Source organism: Balaenoptera physalus, assembly GCF_965194825.1.
Source record: "Balaenoptera physalus genome assembly, chromosome: 7".
Lineage (NCBI taxonomy): Eukaryota > Metazoa > Chordata > Mammalia > Artiodactyla > Balaenopteridae > Balaenoptera > Balaenoptera physalus.
The window spans coordinates 54,485,094-54,500,200 of record NC_138886.1 but is presented as its reverse complement, the minus strand read 5'-3'; the positions used below and the strand labels follow the sequence as shown (position 1 = coordinate 54,500,200).

At 38.8% G+C, this 15,107-nt stretch overlaps 1 protein-coding gene across 5 annotated transcripts in view; it reads left to right on the top strand.

Moving 5' to 3' along the window:
* The window catches only part of GLIS3 (GLIS family zinc finger 3), a 507,022-nt gene that overhangs the window by 436,611 nt on the left and 55,304 nt on the right, over positions 1-15,107 (top strand). For all 5 annotated transcript variants that reach the window (XM_082470893.1, XM_082470894.1, XM_082470897.1 and 2 more), the window contains one exon: positions 1,893-2,034. In XM_082470893.1, coding sequence (XP_082327019.1) covers positions 1,893-2,034 — 142 coding nt within the window. The remainder of the gene's footprint in view (positions 1-1,892; positions 2,035-15,107) is intronic.

Here is a 15,107-nt window from a genome sequence, read left to right as displayed (position 1 = left end):
AAAAAAAAAATGGTTCTGAAGAACCTAGGGGCAGGACAGGAATAAAGATGCAGACGTGGAGAATGGACTTGAGGACACGGGGAGGGGGAAGGGTAAGCTGGGACGAAGTGAGAGAATGGCATGGACATCTATACACTACCAAATGTAAAATAGATACGTTTTTTTAAAAAGTTTAGCATTGCATTTCTTTACAATTGTGCCAAACATTGTTTATGTTTATTTTCATTTCTATTTCTCCTTTTTAAAAATTTTTGTTCATGTCAAGGGCTGCATAGTGAGTCATTCCCCTCCTAGGAGATTCTGCTGTGTGCCTCCCTCCTCACTCATTTGATAATTCCTGGACTAGGGAATGTTTAGGATCTTTAAATGTTTAGGATCTGGAAGGCCCTTTTCTGGTCTACTCATCTGGGAGGAAGACAGAGAGGGACACTAAACTTGCTCCCTCTCTCCCCCACTTACACCTCAGCTTTTTTCTATTTCTCTACTCCAAGCCCCAGACTCCCTCCACTTCTGCCTTACTATCCCTCAGATAATCCAGGCACACCACAGAGCAACAGGTTCTTCCCCCATATGTCTGCAGGGCTCACTCCCTCACTTCTATCAAGGCTTTTTACCAGTGCCATCTCCAACAGACTTCCTCTGATCCCCCTGTCTCAGGTTGCCATCCCTCATCCCTACTCACTGTCTCCCTTCTCCGAATCACTCTTCTCTATAGCATTTATCACCATCTGCTATGGCATATATTTTACTGTTCATCATCTGCTTCCCCTCTAGGGTATAACTTCCATAAGACAGTATCTCTAGAGTCTAGAGGAGTGTCTGATGCTCAATAAATAGTTGTTGAATGAGTAAGTATACTCAAGCCCTGTATCTAAAGGGTTAGTTTTATCTTGATGAAGACAAAATCAATTTATATGTTCTCTTTAAACACTGAAGATAACTATTTGCAATATCTGTCAGAAATATATTTCTAGATTTTTTAAAGATATTATGTTTTTAGACAAACAGAAGGTTGGTATTTTTATATAACTAAATCTTCCATTGTGATTTTTTTCAATTCAGATTACACTTATAAAGTTCTTTTTCATAAAGAAATTAGATAACTTTGCACCCGTACTTTATTCTGCCATTTTTATGGCTCTTTAATATACAAAGAATTAATTTTGTTATTGTGATAAAATGAAGTCTAATTTTTAAATGTGACTTACTGTTGGGATAGTTTGTTGCTTGTAATGACTTTGGTTTTTCTTGTTATCATGTTCCATAATATTTTAAAATTTAACTTGTGTATTTTCCTCTCATGTAAAATCTACAGGTGTCAGATCTCAACGGACATTCTTAATTGTCTCTAAGACATTTTCATGATAGTATCTCTGTATTTTAAAAGCACTTTACGGAGGGGGAGGTGGTGGTGGGATGAATTGTGAGATTGGGATTGACATATATACACTAATATGTATAAAATAGGTAACTAACAAGAACCTGCTGTATAACAAAATAAAATTAAAAAACTAAAAGAAAAAGCGCACTTTACAATATAGACTAAATACACTTGAGTTTGTTTTTGTTATCACTACAAGTTCTGATAAGATACAGAACAAATGAAAGAAAATATAATAGGAAGTTGGGTTCCCAGAAGTGGAAATATCAAGGACTGAAGTAAAATCTGCCTCTAGCCACATTTTTCCTGAAACACCTGCCAGGTGTTATTAGAATTAGAAAACTGACCCTTTTATTGACTCTGTAAGTCCCATGCCTAACCTGTAGTTGTTGCTTGATAAATATTTGTGGACTGAATTGCCTGAGCCTTACAGCATGATAGCCTTTCCAGAAAAGTATTCCAAGGAATAGCCTTCCTTTTCCATCTGTCTTCTGTTTTCTCCTTCTCTTAGCTGCGGTCCAGTGCAGAGCTCCATCCTGACCTGCTCACAGATTGCCTCACCGTGCAGCCCCTGCAGCCCGCCACTTCCCCACGAGATGCTGCCGATAGGGCGGTGGGATGCTCCCCGGGGCCCGGGCCTGACCTCTATCCAGGTAATGTCAGCAAAGGCAGACCCAACCACATCAACTACCCTTCTCTAGGCCCTTCACTTTGGTTAATGGAAATGCACACATAAAAATGCTTCTAAGATCATCTGTATTTCACTTTATCAATAGACTGCAAATTATCCCCCTCCCGTCCTCTGCATCTGATTCCTGAGCTGGGTTTGGCAGCAGACTGTTTTTTTCTCATAAAGAAACAAAGTAAACTAATGCATTAACTCTTTAGGTTCTGGACTTCTGCCAAAAGTTCAGTGTACCCAACCCTCCCAGGTATCTTAAATTTATTAATTTGATTTAGACTGAAAGGAAATGTTTCCCCTAATGGAACAGTCATTGTTGTCTTTGCATTGTAAAAGGAAGCCCCAGGTCTCTAAGAAAAAATTTCACATCAGTAAATCAACTTGTAAGAATGTCCATTAATGTTTGGCAACCACTGGGGGAGCAGGGTTGGGATGGCACTCCCAGAATAGCTTCCTTCTGCCTAGGTTTGAATAATAGATGACTCTACATTTAGAAGAATGTTATGTATGCAGTGAAAAATGAGAAAGGATTAATATGCAATAAGGATGTTATTTTTTTCATTTACTTTCTTAGCCTGGATTTTTGTGCATTTTCTACTCTCTATAATGGTGATATACTTGTGCAAACATGATTGGTTAGTCATCCTCATATATGGAAAGCTCTTACTGTCATGCTATGAACATGAAAGCAAAAGTCCCACCAGCTCCACATTCCAGACAATGGGAATTTTCTGTTTTCTGTGAATTACAAATTCTTCTCCCACTCCATCTGGTTCCAGAGCCAGGTTTTGGCAGCAGATTGCTTTTTCTTTTTAAAAGTCCTAATAAGCCGTAAAGAATGAAGAATTTATTGATGCATAACAGTGGAATAGGAGAAAGACAAGCTTGTATAACTTTTTAAACTTCACAGCTCTCAGCTGATCCAAATGCAGGGGAAAAGGCATTAAGCACATATTTCAAGAGGGTCAGTCATCAAGACATCCTAAATGTTGTCCCAGTGTTGGTGGCCCTTTATCAATTGCTTTGGGTACTTATGCTTGGAGAAAACAAAGCCTCAGCTTTTTTTTTTTTTTTTTTTTTTTTTTTTTAGCCTCAGCTTTTTGAGACCATGGGAGATTAGATTAAAACTTATTTGAAAGGCTGACCAAATCTGACAAGAGATTTTGGGTGCAGGTACACATAACACATGAAATATGCCAATGTACAATGTTACCAGCACCCAAATATTTTATATTAGATATATACATGAAAAAGTGTGACTAGCTTTTGTTTGCACTTATGTCCGTTTGATTTGCCAAACATTTGATATATGAACATTTATTCTAGCACATTAAACTAGCAATCAGTTTAAAACAGCCTTTAGGCCATTTCCCTACTTATTTAGTCCATAAATCCATGATCTTACTATTATAAATACCTGGAACCCAGCAACTAGAGAGTAAGAGCTAACCAGAATTGATTGAAAAATGACCCAACATCCAATATAAAAAAAAATAATTTATGGTGATGGGCTGGTCTTGTTGCATTTAAACTTCTTGGAAATGGATTTGGGAAGCCATGATATCTTTGTCTATGAAAAACATGAGTACCTTTGCTGTATGTGGCATACAGTATATGGCTCCCTTTCAAAACTTAGGAGTCACATTTGTCTTGATATGTGCTTTTGGATGTCTGGTAGTATTGTTGAAGTTTTTTAAGAGGTTTAGTTTGAAACGGCTTTGTCATTCCAGACAGAATTCCTCTTTTTGTTCATGATGCTTTTCTGCATTTGATCTTCAAAACAAGCTGTTAGCTTTGAGCATCTAACTGTGGCAGGCGAGCTGCCAGAGCAGACGAGGAGCCTAGGTTACCACGGCGTCAACAGAGCATCTTCACATTGACTCGAATTTTCTGTGGCTCTGGGAATATTGGAAACAGGCAGGTGGCCATCTTGCTTAACTTTGTTCCTAGAATTTTACTTCTCCAGTTAGCTTTTAAGTATGAAAGTTTATCAGCCCTGCTTCTTTCTTTATTCCTGCTTCCTTCAGGCTCTATTTTACTTTCTTTGCTCTTGACTTTTTTTTTTTTTAGTTGATTATGTTCTCTGTTTTGCTGAGTAGGCAACAAACAGAGCAGAACAAGGCAATGGAAAACTTAAACAAAAAATTTAAGCCTTCCTTTTATAGTTCTAGAAATGCACTTGCCAGCAGTGCACGTTCGCACCAGTTTCAAACCCGTGCTAAAGATCAATGGAAAGAAGCCAAACAGCAAAAAATGCCAAAAGAAGAGGAAGCTGTTCATCAATTAGTTAAATGTAAAATCTGAAGTGTTAAGGTAATTTGATGAAGATTAAGAGTTGGCTAAATGGCAAAAAGAATTTGGAGTCGTTCCCTTAACATTCTATTATACAAAATCAAGAAAATATTTGTTTAAAGATTGTTGAGAACTTATACCTATAAGTGCTAGCAAATTGATTTATCATAAAAATATTTTGATGGAAACCTGTTGAGTGTATATGGGTGCAAAGGATCAAAAATAGTTTAGCGTGAACATCATGATTATTTAGAAGCCACAGTGACTGGGGACTTGTGGTTTGAAGAAGTCATGGTTTTGAAATGGAAATTGTTAGTGGCTAGGAGACAGTGATTTGTAAGATTCCAAGGTAGGAATAGTTTGCAGAGCATTAAGGTGAACAGGGAAGATGGCAGTTCTGACACATACAAGTCTTGCAAGTCTCCTAACATATTGGCTTCCCTTATTGAAACACACTTCTCAGTTGATAAGACAGAGTTTGATTGGAAAGGATTGCACGAAAAGACTTTTATTTCTTTGGAAGAAAATAGTGCCCCAGGTTAAAGCAGCCAAATATTACTTGAGGCCACACTGAGGAAGATTTTAAATTGAGGTGTTTACTTGTCTACTATTCTGAAAAGCCCAGGGCTCCCCACCCCTGCTCCTGGGTTAACCTGAGAGTAATTTTGTGATCTAACAGGGAGGCCAGGGCAGTGATGAGTAATTCTCAAGGATGGCTCCCTTATATTTTCTCTGCTTTTGTTCAGAAGTTCTGTAACCCAGATAGATAATGCCCCAGGCCAGCCTGTAAATTTAGGTGATTTATCTGGTAATCTGAGGGAGGAGTATTTCATAACCAGTAGATCAAGGTGTGAATGCCACATTCAAGCCTAAATACCTGTGTAGATCTTCCCATCAGCGCCCTCAGTGAGCTAATAAAGAGGATAAGCCTATAATTAGTGAGTCTGCAATATCTTGGGCAGCCTGGACCAGTGCCTGGTCTTGGCAGAGTCCATTCAGTAACAAAGCATGCTCTGGGGAAGAAGATCTGTCCCATGAGTGATCATAAAAATTACGTCTCCCTCAAAACTGAAACTGTACTACAGACTCAATAAAACATGGCCTTTGCAAATGCCCTTAGCCATGAAGACATCATAGAGGCCAATGTGGTTGAGATATTTGAGTCCCACAGAAACCACCCATGAGGTGAAGAGCTAATGCAACTGGAACAAGGAAATCTGCAAGAATGGGGGGAATTTTATTGTTACCACTTCTATTGGGTTATAAAATAATGATGTTTTAGAGCTTATAAGTCCTACTGAATTATCCCAATTTTGAATGTAACTAGATTTTTCAGGAGAAAAAATGTGTCATGTTCAGATATCATAGGGGATTGTAGAAAAAATCAAAGACTTGTTTAGGGCAGGAATTTTTGAAGCCGTGTAACAGGCGGTCCTCCGTATCTTCAGATGCAGAACTCAAGGATACAGAGGGACTTCAGCATCCAAGGATTTTGGTATTTGTGGGGGAGTCCTGGAACCAATCCCCCAAGGATACTGAGGGATGACTGTATTGTCGTTCCCTTCCTTTCACCTCATTACTGGAAAATGAAAGCTTGTCTCTTACAATATCATCACTTTTTTTTTTAACAATATCTTCACTTTTTTAATATATAGCACTGTATTAAATCCATATAGTATTTAGCATACTTCAAGAAATAGTTAATGTTTCATTTTAATGTAATGTTGCCTACAGTATTTAGCATACTTCAAGAAATAATGTTTCATTTTAATGTAATAGTTAATGTTTCATTTTAATGCATGGTATATGTTTTAATGCATTTTCTACATTCTTGAGTTGAATATATTTGCTATCTTGGGACAGCTTGCAGAGTTGCAGGGGCTAGAAATAGTTTCATATAAATGTGCCTCATATAGTCTACTCTCAAAAAGTGGTTGTTAATTCAGGGACTTTATTAGAAGGTTCTAAATTGGCACACAAATTTCCCAATAGGTTGAACTTTATAGGAGAATTGTGAAGCTCAAATAACATGATCTATGTAAAAGTCCTTAAGAAGGCATAGTGCACTGTAAAAAATGCAATAGTTATTAATTGCACTGTTTTCAAAAGCACTGCTTTGTTTAGAATTCACAAGAGGTGAAAAAGGTACAGAACAATTTGGAATTGGTGTTGGACCAACACTAATGGGCCAACACCAAGAAGGAGACAGATACTGGGATTACAGAAAGGATTTAAAGGGAAACATTTGGCAGTAAAGTCATTGTCAAGTCTCTTTGATGTTGCCTTGAACTGCTGTCAAAATCTTGCGTTGTTTTTGTAACATCTCTTGTGTCTGTGGTTTGTCCACAGCTTGCATTGGATCGGTGAGGGTAGGAGCAAGCCTCATCCTTCTCTGTTGTAGGGACTGATAGCTTTAACCTATAGATTTAGCCCTCCCTGCCCCTGAGCCCGTCCTTTAGTATGCATTATATCACCTGAAAGACTTATGAGAATAGGCTGCTGGGCCCCACCCCCAGAATTTCTGATTCAGTAGGTCTGAGTGAGTCACAAGAATTTGAATTTTTTGCCAGGTATTTCTAACAAGTTCTCAGGTGACACTAGGTGTTGCTGGTCCAGGGACCACACTTTGAAAACCACTGCTCCACGATCATAAACTGTGGGAATGTGACTTTTAGCAAAACATGATCCAAATTTTGACTGGTGGAGTTAAAATAAGAATTGCCCCTAATTAACTAGATGGGGGGAATCCTTTCACAATGAATACATATAGCAAATCACCACGATGTACACTTTAAATATCTTACAATTTTATATGTCGGTTATACCTCAGTGAAGCTGAAACAAAAAAAGAAGTATTTAAAAATGAAGCAAATTTATCATGTGAAAACAGCATGATGGAACTCTGTCCACAAAAGGGAATTTTATGATATTGCTGATATGCTATATATTTATAATGATAAATGGAATAATGCTGCTCTGGTACTTACAATTAAATAATTACAAAGATAATAAAACAGAATCAAATAGTGGGGAGCAAAATGCCCTGCAGTGTATATTTCTGTTTCTTATTATAGTGACCCTATAGATTGATATTAAGCATGTCCTCCCACACCAGAGTTATAATGGCACTGCTCATATTTTGGTTAAGAATAAGATCTTATAACCACCCAACTAAAGAAAATTAAATTCTGATTCCCAGCCAGCACAGGGCACATTTGTATGTATGCAGCTAATGTTAGTGACTTTATATGTTTACAGGCCGCCTAATTTGGTGCTTCAGTTTTCCATATCCACTTATTCCCTTGTATTCATGTTAGTTTTTCACACAAGATTAAGCTGAATTATTCAGTTTTATAATATGTACAAGTTTTTGCTGTAAAAATATTTTTGTGGGTGAGCAAAAACAATTCCACACCTTATGGAGGAGGAGAGGAAGGTAGTGAAGCTGGGTGATTGTAGTTGTGTTCTCACTGGGCAAAGTCTTCATTGTCTTTATACAATATTTCTCCTTTCTCTCATTTTATGTTATTTTGTTGGCGCTTAAATGGGGTATGGGAAGGAAAGGTTGGATCTACTTTGAAGTGTACCCCAAGCAGGTCTTAGGAAGCAGACAGATGGCAAGATAGAATTCAGGATAGAATTTGTGGAATGAGGAGCTAGTAGCTTTTGTGATTAGGAAGTTATGGGCCAAACTTCTGGGTCCAAAATTTTGACTTTCTGCTCCAAGGAAAGAGGGATAGAGGTAGTTAATGTCTCTTTCATGTGAAGAATAAACAAAAAAGAAAGTGGACATTTTCAAGGTGTTTGTAGCCACAGTGAAAGTTCATTTTTTACATTTGTATGAGCACTGAAAATGAATGTTAGGAATAGCATAAAACTCTAAAGTGAAGGACATTACTGCATTAGCTTCAATATTACTTGTCATGTTTTGCTGTTAACAGTAATAAGGGAGCATATTGCAGGCATTGTATAAAGAGGATTTTGTGGAATTGACCCATTCCAGGCCACCAACAGCACTGACTCCAAAGACTGACTTTTATAGTGTCTTCCTCAATATTGTCAGAGGGTTATCTGCTCCTTTCAGGTGCCCGGGCCATGTCTTGAACCATTAACGCTTCTCTAAAAATAGGCATTGATCCATCAGAAGTTACAGCTGCTTCCTTGGGGTCTTAATTTTCCTACCTAAGTTTCGAGGCTGCTCTAGCCTCACTTTCATGACATTGTTTCGAGTTGCTACCTGAGTTTAGCTTCTTGGACTCCAATCCTGTTCTCTCTTAGTGAACTTAGCTGCTCACATCCGGCTTCTGCTCTGACTCTCGTCATCTCTGATTTCAGAGCTGAGTCCTACCCTAAAGATCTGTTAACACCTAGCCACATCCTAAAAAGCCGGAGATTTATAATCTTCATGGAACCTTTCCCTGGGGATTTAATAAAAGGTCTATTCCCACATTGTAGGAGAGACTGCAGAAAGTAAACTACCCAGTTGACCCTTGAACAATGCGGGTTCAAACTGTGTTGCTCCATTTACACATGGACATTTAAAAATAGTAAATACTGCCGTACTACACAGTCTGTGGTTGGTTGAATTCTTGGATGTGGAGAAACTGCGGAGACGACTGCGGATACTGAGGGCCAACTATAAGTTATACATGAATTAACACCTGCATTGTTCAAGGGTCAACTGTATTCATTATTGAAGAGAAAAGGGGATAAACTCTCATCAGCGTGCATGAGGGTTTGCTCCTCAGACAGGTTCACAGGGATGCTTATCAAGTTTTCTGACAAATGGACGCACTTCATGAAAATGAATTGCATCAGCTGCCCCAGAAGATTTTGCACTTGGTAAAATAATGATCTGGGTTCCATAGTTCTGAAGTACTAAGGCAGTTGGGGGTCATATCTACACAAAAGTAAGGATAGGCAATATTTAACATCTCTTTTCTTAAGTCACATTACTGGCCACATTTTGTACAAGCCCCCTGATCACTGTGTAGCCATTCTATGCTCAAACAGAACATTTATAAGTGGAAATGTTACTTCTTCCTCTAAGTCAAATTTATTTCCCTCTTACTGAGATCAGTTACTGATCTGACATACATTAAATGACATACAGAGTGCTCAGAACAGTACCTAGTACATAGTAAGTGTTCAGCATCTATAGTTAATATTATTACTTTTATCCAAATACTAGAAAAATATATATTATAACTCTACAAAACAGATAGGAAACAGGTGCCAAAAATTACCCACCACTCCCACTGTTTAAGGAATGGGGAAAATATGGAAGCCTAAACAAATTGTAAATTTAATAAGCATTGTTTAGTAGAATAGGAGAAAACTAAAATACAGTCCTTTATATTTTATATTTCAGTAATTTGCCCAGTAGTTCACATAGCATTTTTTAAATTCTACTGTAGGTCTCTAGAGAAAAACAAACTGGAATCAGAAGCCCACTGATTCACTTGGGTGGCAATGCACCCAGAATCACAAAGTCCAAATTCTGTTTTGATGGGTACCAGTGTTTGTGTATTCAAAAATAACACCGTTTTTTGTTTGTTTTTGTTGTTAATAGGCCAGTGTACTATGACAGAAAGAATGTGGGGCTAGATCTGAGCCCCAGTCCTGCCTCTCCACTCACTGAATGTTTAGTTTGGGGAGGTTATCTTTCCTCTTTGTAAAATGGTGGTAAGTTTACTGATTCCATTCTCACTAATTGTGAGAATTAGGTGAGTTCACATATAAGAGTTCGGTACACTCCCTGCCTCTGTTAGATGCTCAATTGATGCTCCTTTCTTTTCTTTCCTTCCTCTTTGCTTAAAAGCTTAGAGAATTACTTACAAACCAAGTCCATGTCTGTGACAGGGACTAGAGCCTCTTCTATCCCTTCCTTTTAGTACTGGGTGCTACTACTTGGAGTTTAGAAATAGCCGTCCTGAGATCAAGTGTTCCTTCTGAGAAGAATTCAAGTCAAGATGAGGACTCAGAACTCCCATATTCTAAGACCCAACTTCAGATCTGTACATTAGACATTTTTTTGGTTGCCATAAAGATTAGAAGTATACTTAGGCTGGTCATTACAGAGTGGAAAGGTCCCTGGTTGATAAATGAACTTAATCAACATTGAATCTGTGAGGGTGAGGTAGATGGAGGAAGAAAGAAATAGGATTGATGACTTTGACCAACACAGTTTTATACAATCATTGTGTTGACCTTGCTGAGGTATAACCTTGGTCCCTCCTTTTGTCATTTTGTAAATAGACTCTTCCAGGACATGTCATTTTTCTCAAAATACACTACAAGGTGTCTAGAAAACTATTCTTGACTACTTGCTTACTTCAAATTTTTTTCCATATTTCAAAACAGTTCTCTAGTCTTTTCATGAGGGTTCTTAGTAGTTAACATGCAACAGCTAATGTATAACACCATGGGTCAAATCTGGCTTGCCTGCCTCCTGTTTTTGCATGGCCTGAGAGTTAAGGAGGGTTTTAAGATTTTTAAATGTAAAATGTAGAAAAGATTTTTAGCCTTTAAGTGAGAACAGTTGCTCAAAGAATTGAGGACATTTGCCTCTTGCCTGCAAAGCCTAAAATATTTACTATCTGGCCCTTTATGGAAAAGGTTTGCCAACTACTGCTTTATATTTACATCTGGGACATTCATCAATTACTGAGAGAGATCAAGGAAGCTTATGGCTGCCATGTATTTTTTTAAATTATTTATTTATTTATTTATTATTTTGGCTGTGCCAGGTCTTAGTTGTGGCATGTGGGATCTTTAGTTGTGGCATGCATGCGGGATCTAGTTCCCCAACCAGGGATCCAACCCAGGCCCCCTGCACTGGGAGCGCAGAGTGTTACCCACTGGATCACCAGGAAAGGCCCTGGCTTCCAAGTATTTAATCATATTTTGTTTTAAAAATCTTCTAGTACATAAGGTTTTGTTGATCCCTGTAATATTTTAGATTTAGCAAATATTTTAGTAGTTTTCTAGTCCATGGGTTTGCAGAGATTTTTTATAAGGCCCAGTGCTTAAAACAGGTCACAGCAGAGCTGTTTTAGTTGAAGGGATCCAGGCTACTTGTACTGCCCCTTGCCTGGCATTCCTAGCCCTCCCTTGGGCATTCTGTGGAACCCCGAATATAGTGGCTTTCAAATGGAATTATCAGCAGTGAAGTCCTCATGTTGCAAGCAAACACCTTCAGATGCAGCCTGGGCCATGGTGAGAAGGTGTAAGCCCTCAGTGTTGTGGCTCCCCCTTAGGAAGAAGCTGCCAGAAGACAGGCAAGATGTGGTTCTGGTTCTGATGAGCCCAAGGATGCCAGGGCAATGAGAGGAAGCGGTCATAGTTTAAGTCTACCCAGGTCTGTTTTTCCTAAAAAGAGAAGAGTCTCAAACCCTTGAATATCCAGGATTATGTTTTCTAAAATCCAGGTCTGTTGTAGATATATGTTAATGTCCAGGAGAAAAGCAAAAATTTGAAATATTGAACTTTAGAAACCCATGTGGTCACTTTCCAACAGGAAAGATGCTCACTTCCTCAAAAATAACTTTCTACCAGCAACAAAGATGCTTGAAGTTCATATAACTGAAGACTGAACTGTCCATTCCACAGGTAGAGAAAAGCCTTTAAATTCCTTGAGAAAGGTTGTATGTGGGCATAAATTCAGGATAACATGTAAATGACTTAGAGTCTATCTTGAAAGTAAACTAGGAAGAAATACTGAGTATCTGAAGGCAAAAATGGAAAGAGTGTCCACTTCATGGGCAAAGTGTGAAAAAAGAGGGAAGGGATTCTCTGGAGTCACAAGCAAACCAAATTCTTCATCTATGGAGGTTTTCCCCCGGTGGTAATTGCAGGCTTCAGTTCCCCGCTATAGCACAGTTCCCCAGAAGGGCTATTGTAACTCCATCATACAGAGCTAGGAAATAGGGAGAGGTGTCCTGGGAGAGTTCAGAGTTGGTAAATCAGCTCTTGAGTTGGCTGAAAGAATATTGCATTAAAAATTGGATTGGCTATCTGTGCTAAAAATCTGTTTCCAGAAAGCCTTCTCTGTGAAATGTTTTCAGAAGTCACATGAAATTAGAGTGGGTGGAGTTGTCTCAGCAGTATCTGAAAGGGAGGAAACATCTTTTGTGGTTAACATGATACAGGTAGGAGATAGCTAAGGGATGAATAATGAGGAGTTGGAGAACCCAGTATGTTTTTTTGTTTTTTTTTTTTTTTTAATTTTTATTTTATTTTATTTATTTATTTATGGCTGTGTTGGGTCTTCGTTTCTGTGCGAGGGCTTCCTCTAGTTGTGGCAAGTGGGGTCCACTCTTCATCGCGGTGCGCGGGCCTCTCACTATCGCGGCCTCTTTTGTTGCGGAGCACAGGCTCCAGACGCACAGGCTCAGCAATTGTGGCTCACGGGCCTAGTCGCTCCGCGGCATGTGGGATCTTCCCAGACCAGGGCTCGAACCTGTGTCCCCTGCATTGGCAGGCAGATTCTCAACCACTGCGCCACCAGGGAAGCCCCCAGTATGTTTTTTTTACTAAAATTTCTGTTTTCTTGACTGAGTCGGACTTTATTTCCAAAAAAAGAGATGAGGATCATTCCTGTAAGTACTTCCAGGAATGGTTGTCCATTCCTGCTCCATCTTTCTTCTTTCTTTCTTCTCTCCTACTCTGCTCAGAATGGGATAACATAACACACAGAGGCAATACTGGATTTTTTTCAGAGTAGTCTGAGTTGTTTGCTGGTTCAAATTATTTTACTGACTTTCTGTATAACTAACGCTCTGCAAGTGAATAAGTGTGTAGGTTGGGAAGTGAAGGAAAGAAAGCTACGGTATGAGATTTGAGGTTAGATATGTCATGCATTGTCTGGAAAGACCCAAGAGAGGTGAAATGCTGGTCCCAGAGAATTTGAGAGAGCTGCCAGGTGATGCCATTCTACTTGTAATAACTAAATGTCTTTGTTCTGAAATGCAGATGTTTTAGAAGCTTTTCCTAACATGAAGTTAATTACACCTGGTATTTCAGAATGTTTGATGGTAACCTTTGGCATTTACATGCGTGACGTCAGCCGTTATCTTCTAGTTGTATTGCCATGTATTCCAGAAAGGCATGTAAGCATGTATCCTCTTCCAAACACTAATAACTTCTTTCCTGGCTATAAATCCAGCTGCATGATGTGGAAATGTAATTGAGCAGCCTACATAGATGTTTGGAGCTCATGTGGGAATATCTATTTGTAAGAGAACCTGAATATTCATGTAACTGTCCAGACATCAATAAATTTTCATTTTACCTTATTTATTTCTGTTCCCCAGTGAACAGCAGCACTCTTAAGCTCAGAGTTAATAGGCACGTTCTTCAGAGATGTACCCTCTCTTACCTTAATAGGACATCTCCCTAACACATTTGTTTATCAGTTGCCAGGTAGCTATCCCATCAGGTGACATGAGTATGTTTTCTTTGTCTTAGTGCACAGGTGACAGTTACCATTGTTTGCCATCAATTAGCTTGGGGTAGCATGTCAAGGATGTACAGGTGGTGTCACTTTACTCTGACAGCCACCCGATCCAGTTGAGAAGGGATTGTTTCATTATCCTCTTATCAGGGCTGCTGGATAATGATACTGTACACTGCAAAGTGGGAGAAAAAAAAGACAGGCAGAAAGAATAGATTTTTAGGGATTGGCAATGTTAAAATTATTCATGCCTCAAGGAGAAGGGAAAGATCAGAGAGCTGACAGGGCAAACCCTTAAGAAGCTTCTTTTTCCTAATACAGATAGAATACAGAATGATACCCTTCCTGATGGAGAAAGAGAAGAGGGGGGAAGTGCCCAGACATTAGGAGGAAAGAAAAAGAGGAACTAGCCCCTTCTGCTCATAGCGAGCAGGCAAGGATTAGCTGCCATCTCTCTCCCATTCTCCAATTAACCTCAAATGCAGCCTTCCAAGTGACCGTACCGGGACCTTTTCGTTGCTAGAGAACTCTCTGGTTTGTGGATTTAGGTCATGAGAGCATTTTCCACTGAACAACAGTGCAACTGAATGGTTTCATGGTGGAATACAAAGAACTGCAGAAGGTATTGGGACACAAGTTTTCATTATTGAGGACCAAAACTCCAGTCACCCCCCATGTTGGTCATTTTCTTCAGAATGACTGAGGGGAAGTCTTTTTTGAATTCTGAAAATTAACCACGGCTGGATCTTTATGCTGTTGGAGAAATGAACACAAAGAAGTGCTGAAAGCGTAAAAATACTTCAAGATAAACTAAGCTTCAAGGGGGACAATTGTGTTGACATTTTAGTAACAGCCCATTTTCTCTCCTTAACGAAGTGCAGTCATGCATGAAAATGACTTATCTTTTAAATTGAAACGCATTATGGGTTGTAACTCGAAGGTGTGTATTACTCATGTAAAATAAAGTACAACATTTTAACCCTATGAGGATTCTTTCACAGGCCCTGAACACTTTATACCAACTTGCATTAGAAAAGTTGAACAAAAAATGCTTATTATTAGAGAGTATGATGTATATGCTCTTCTGCATTTTAAAATGACTCTAGTTCACAGTTTATATGCATCTTTAGGTAAGAAGCCATTCTTTATTGGAGATTTACCATTTTGGAGCAACATGCCTTTGTCTTCTCCATCCTGTTAATTATAGGAATAATTACAATAATATAAATAGGCAAGGAATAGCAACAATGGTTTGTCGAGCACTTAACCATGGTCCAGACACTATGCTAAGTGTTTCC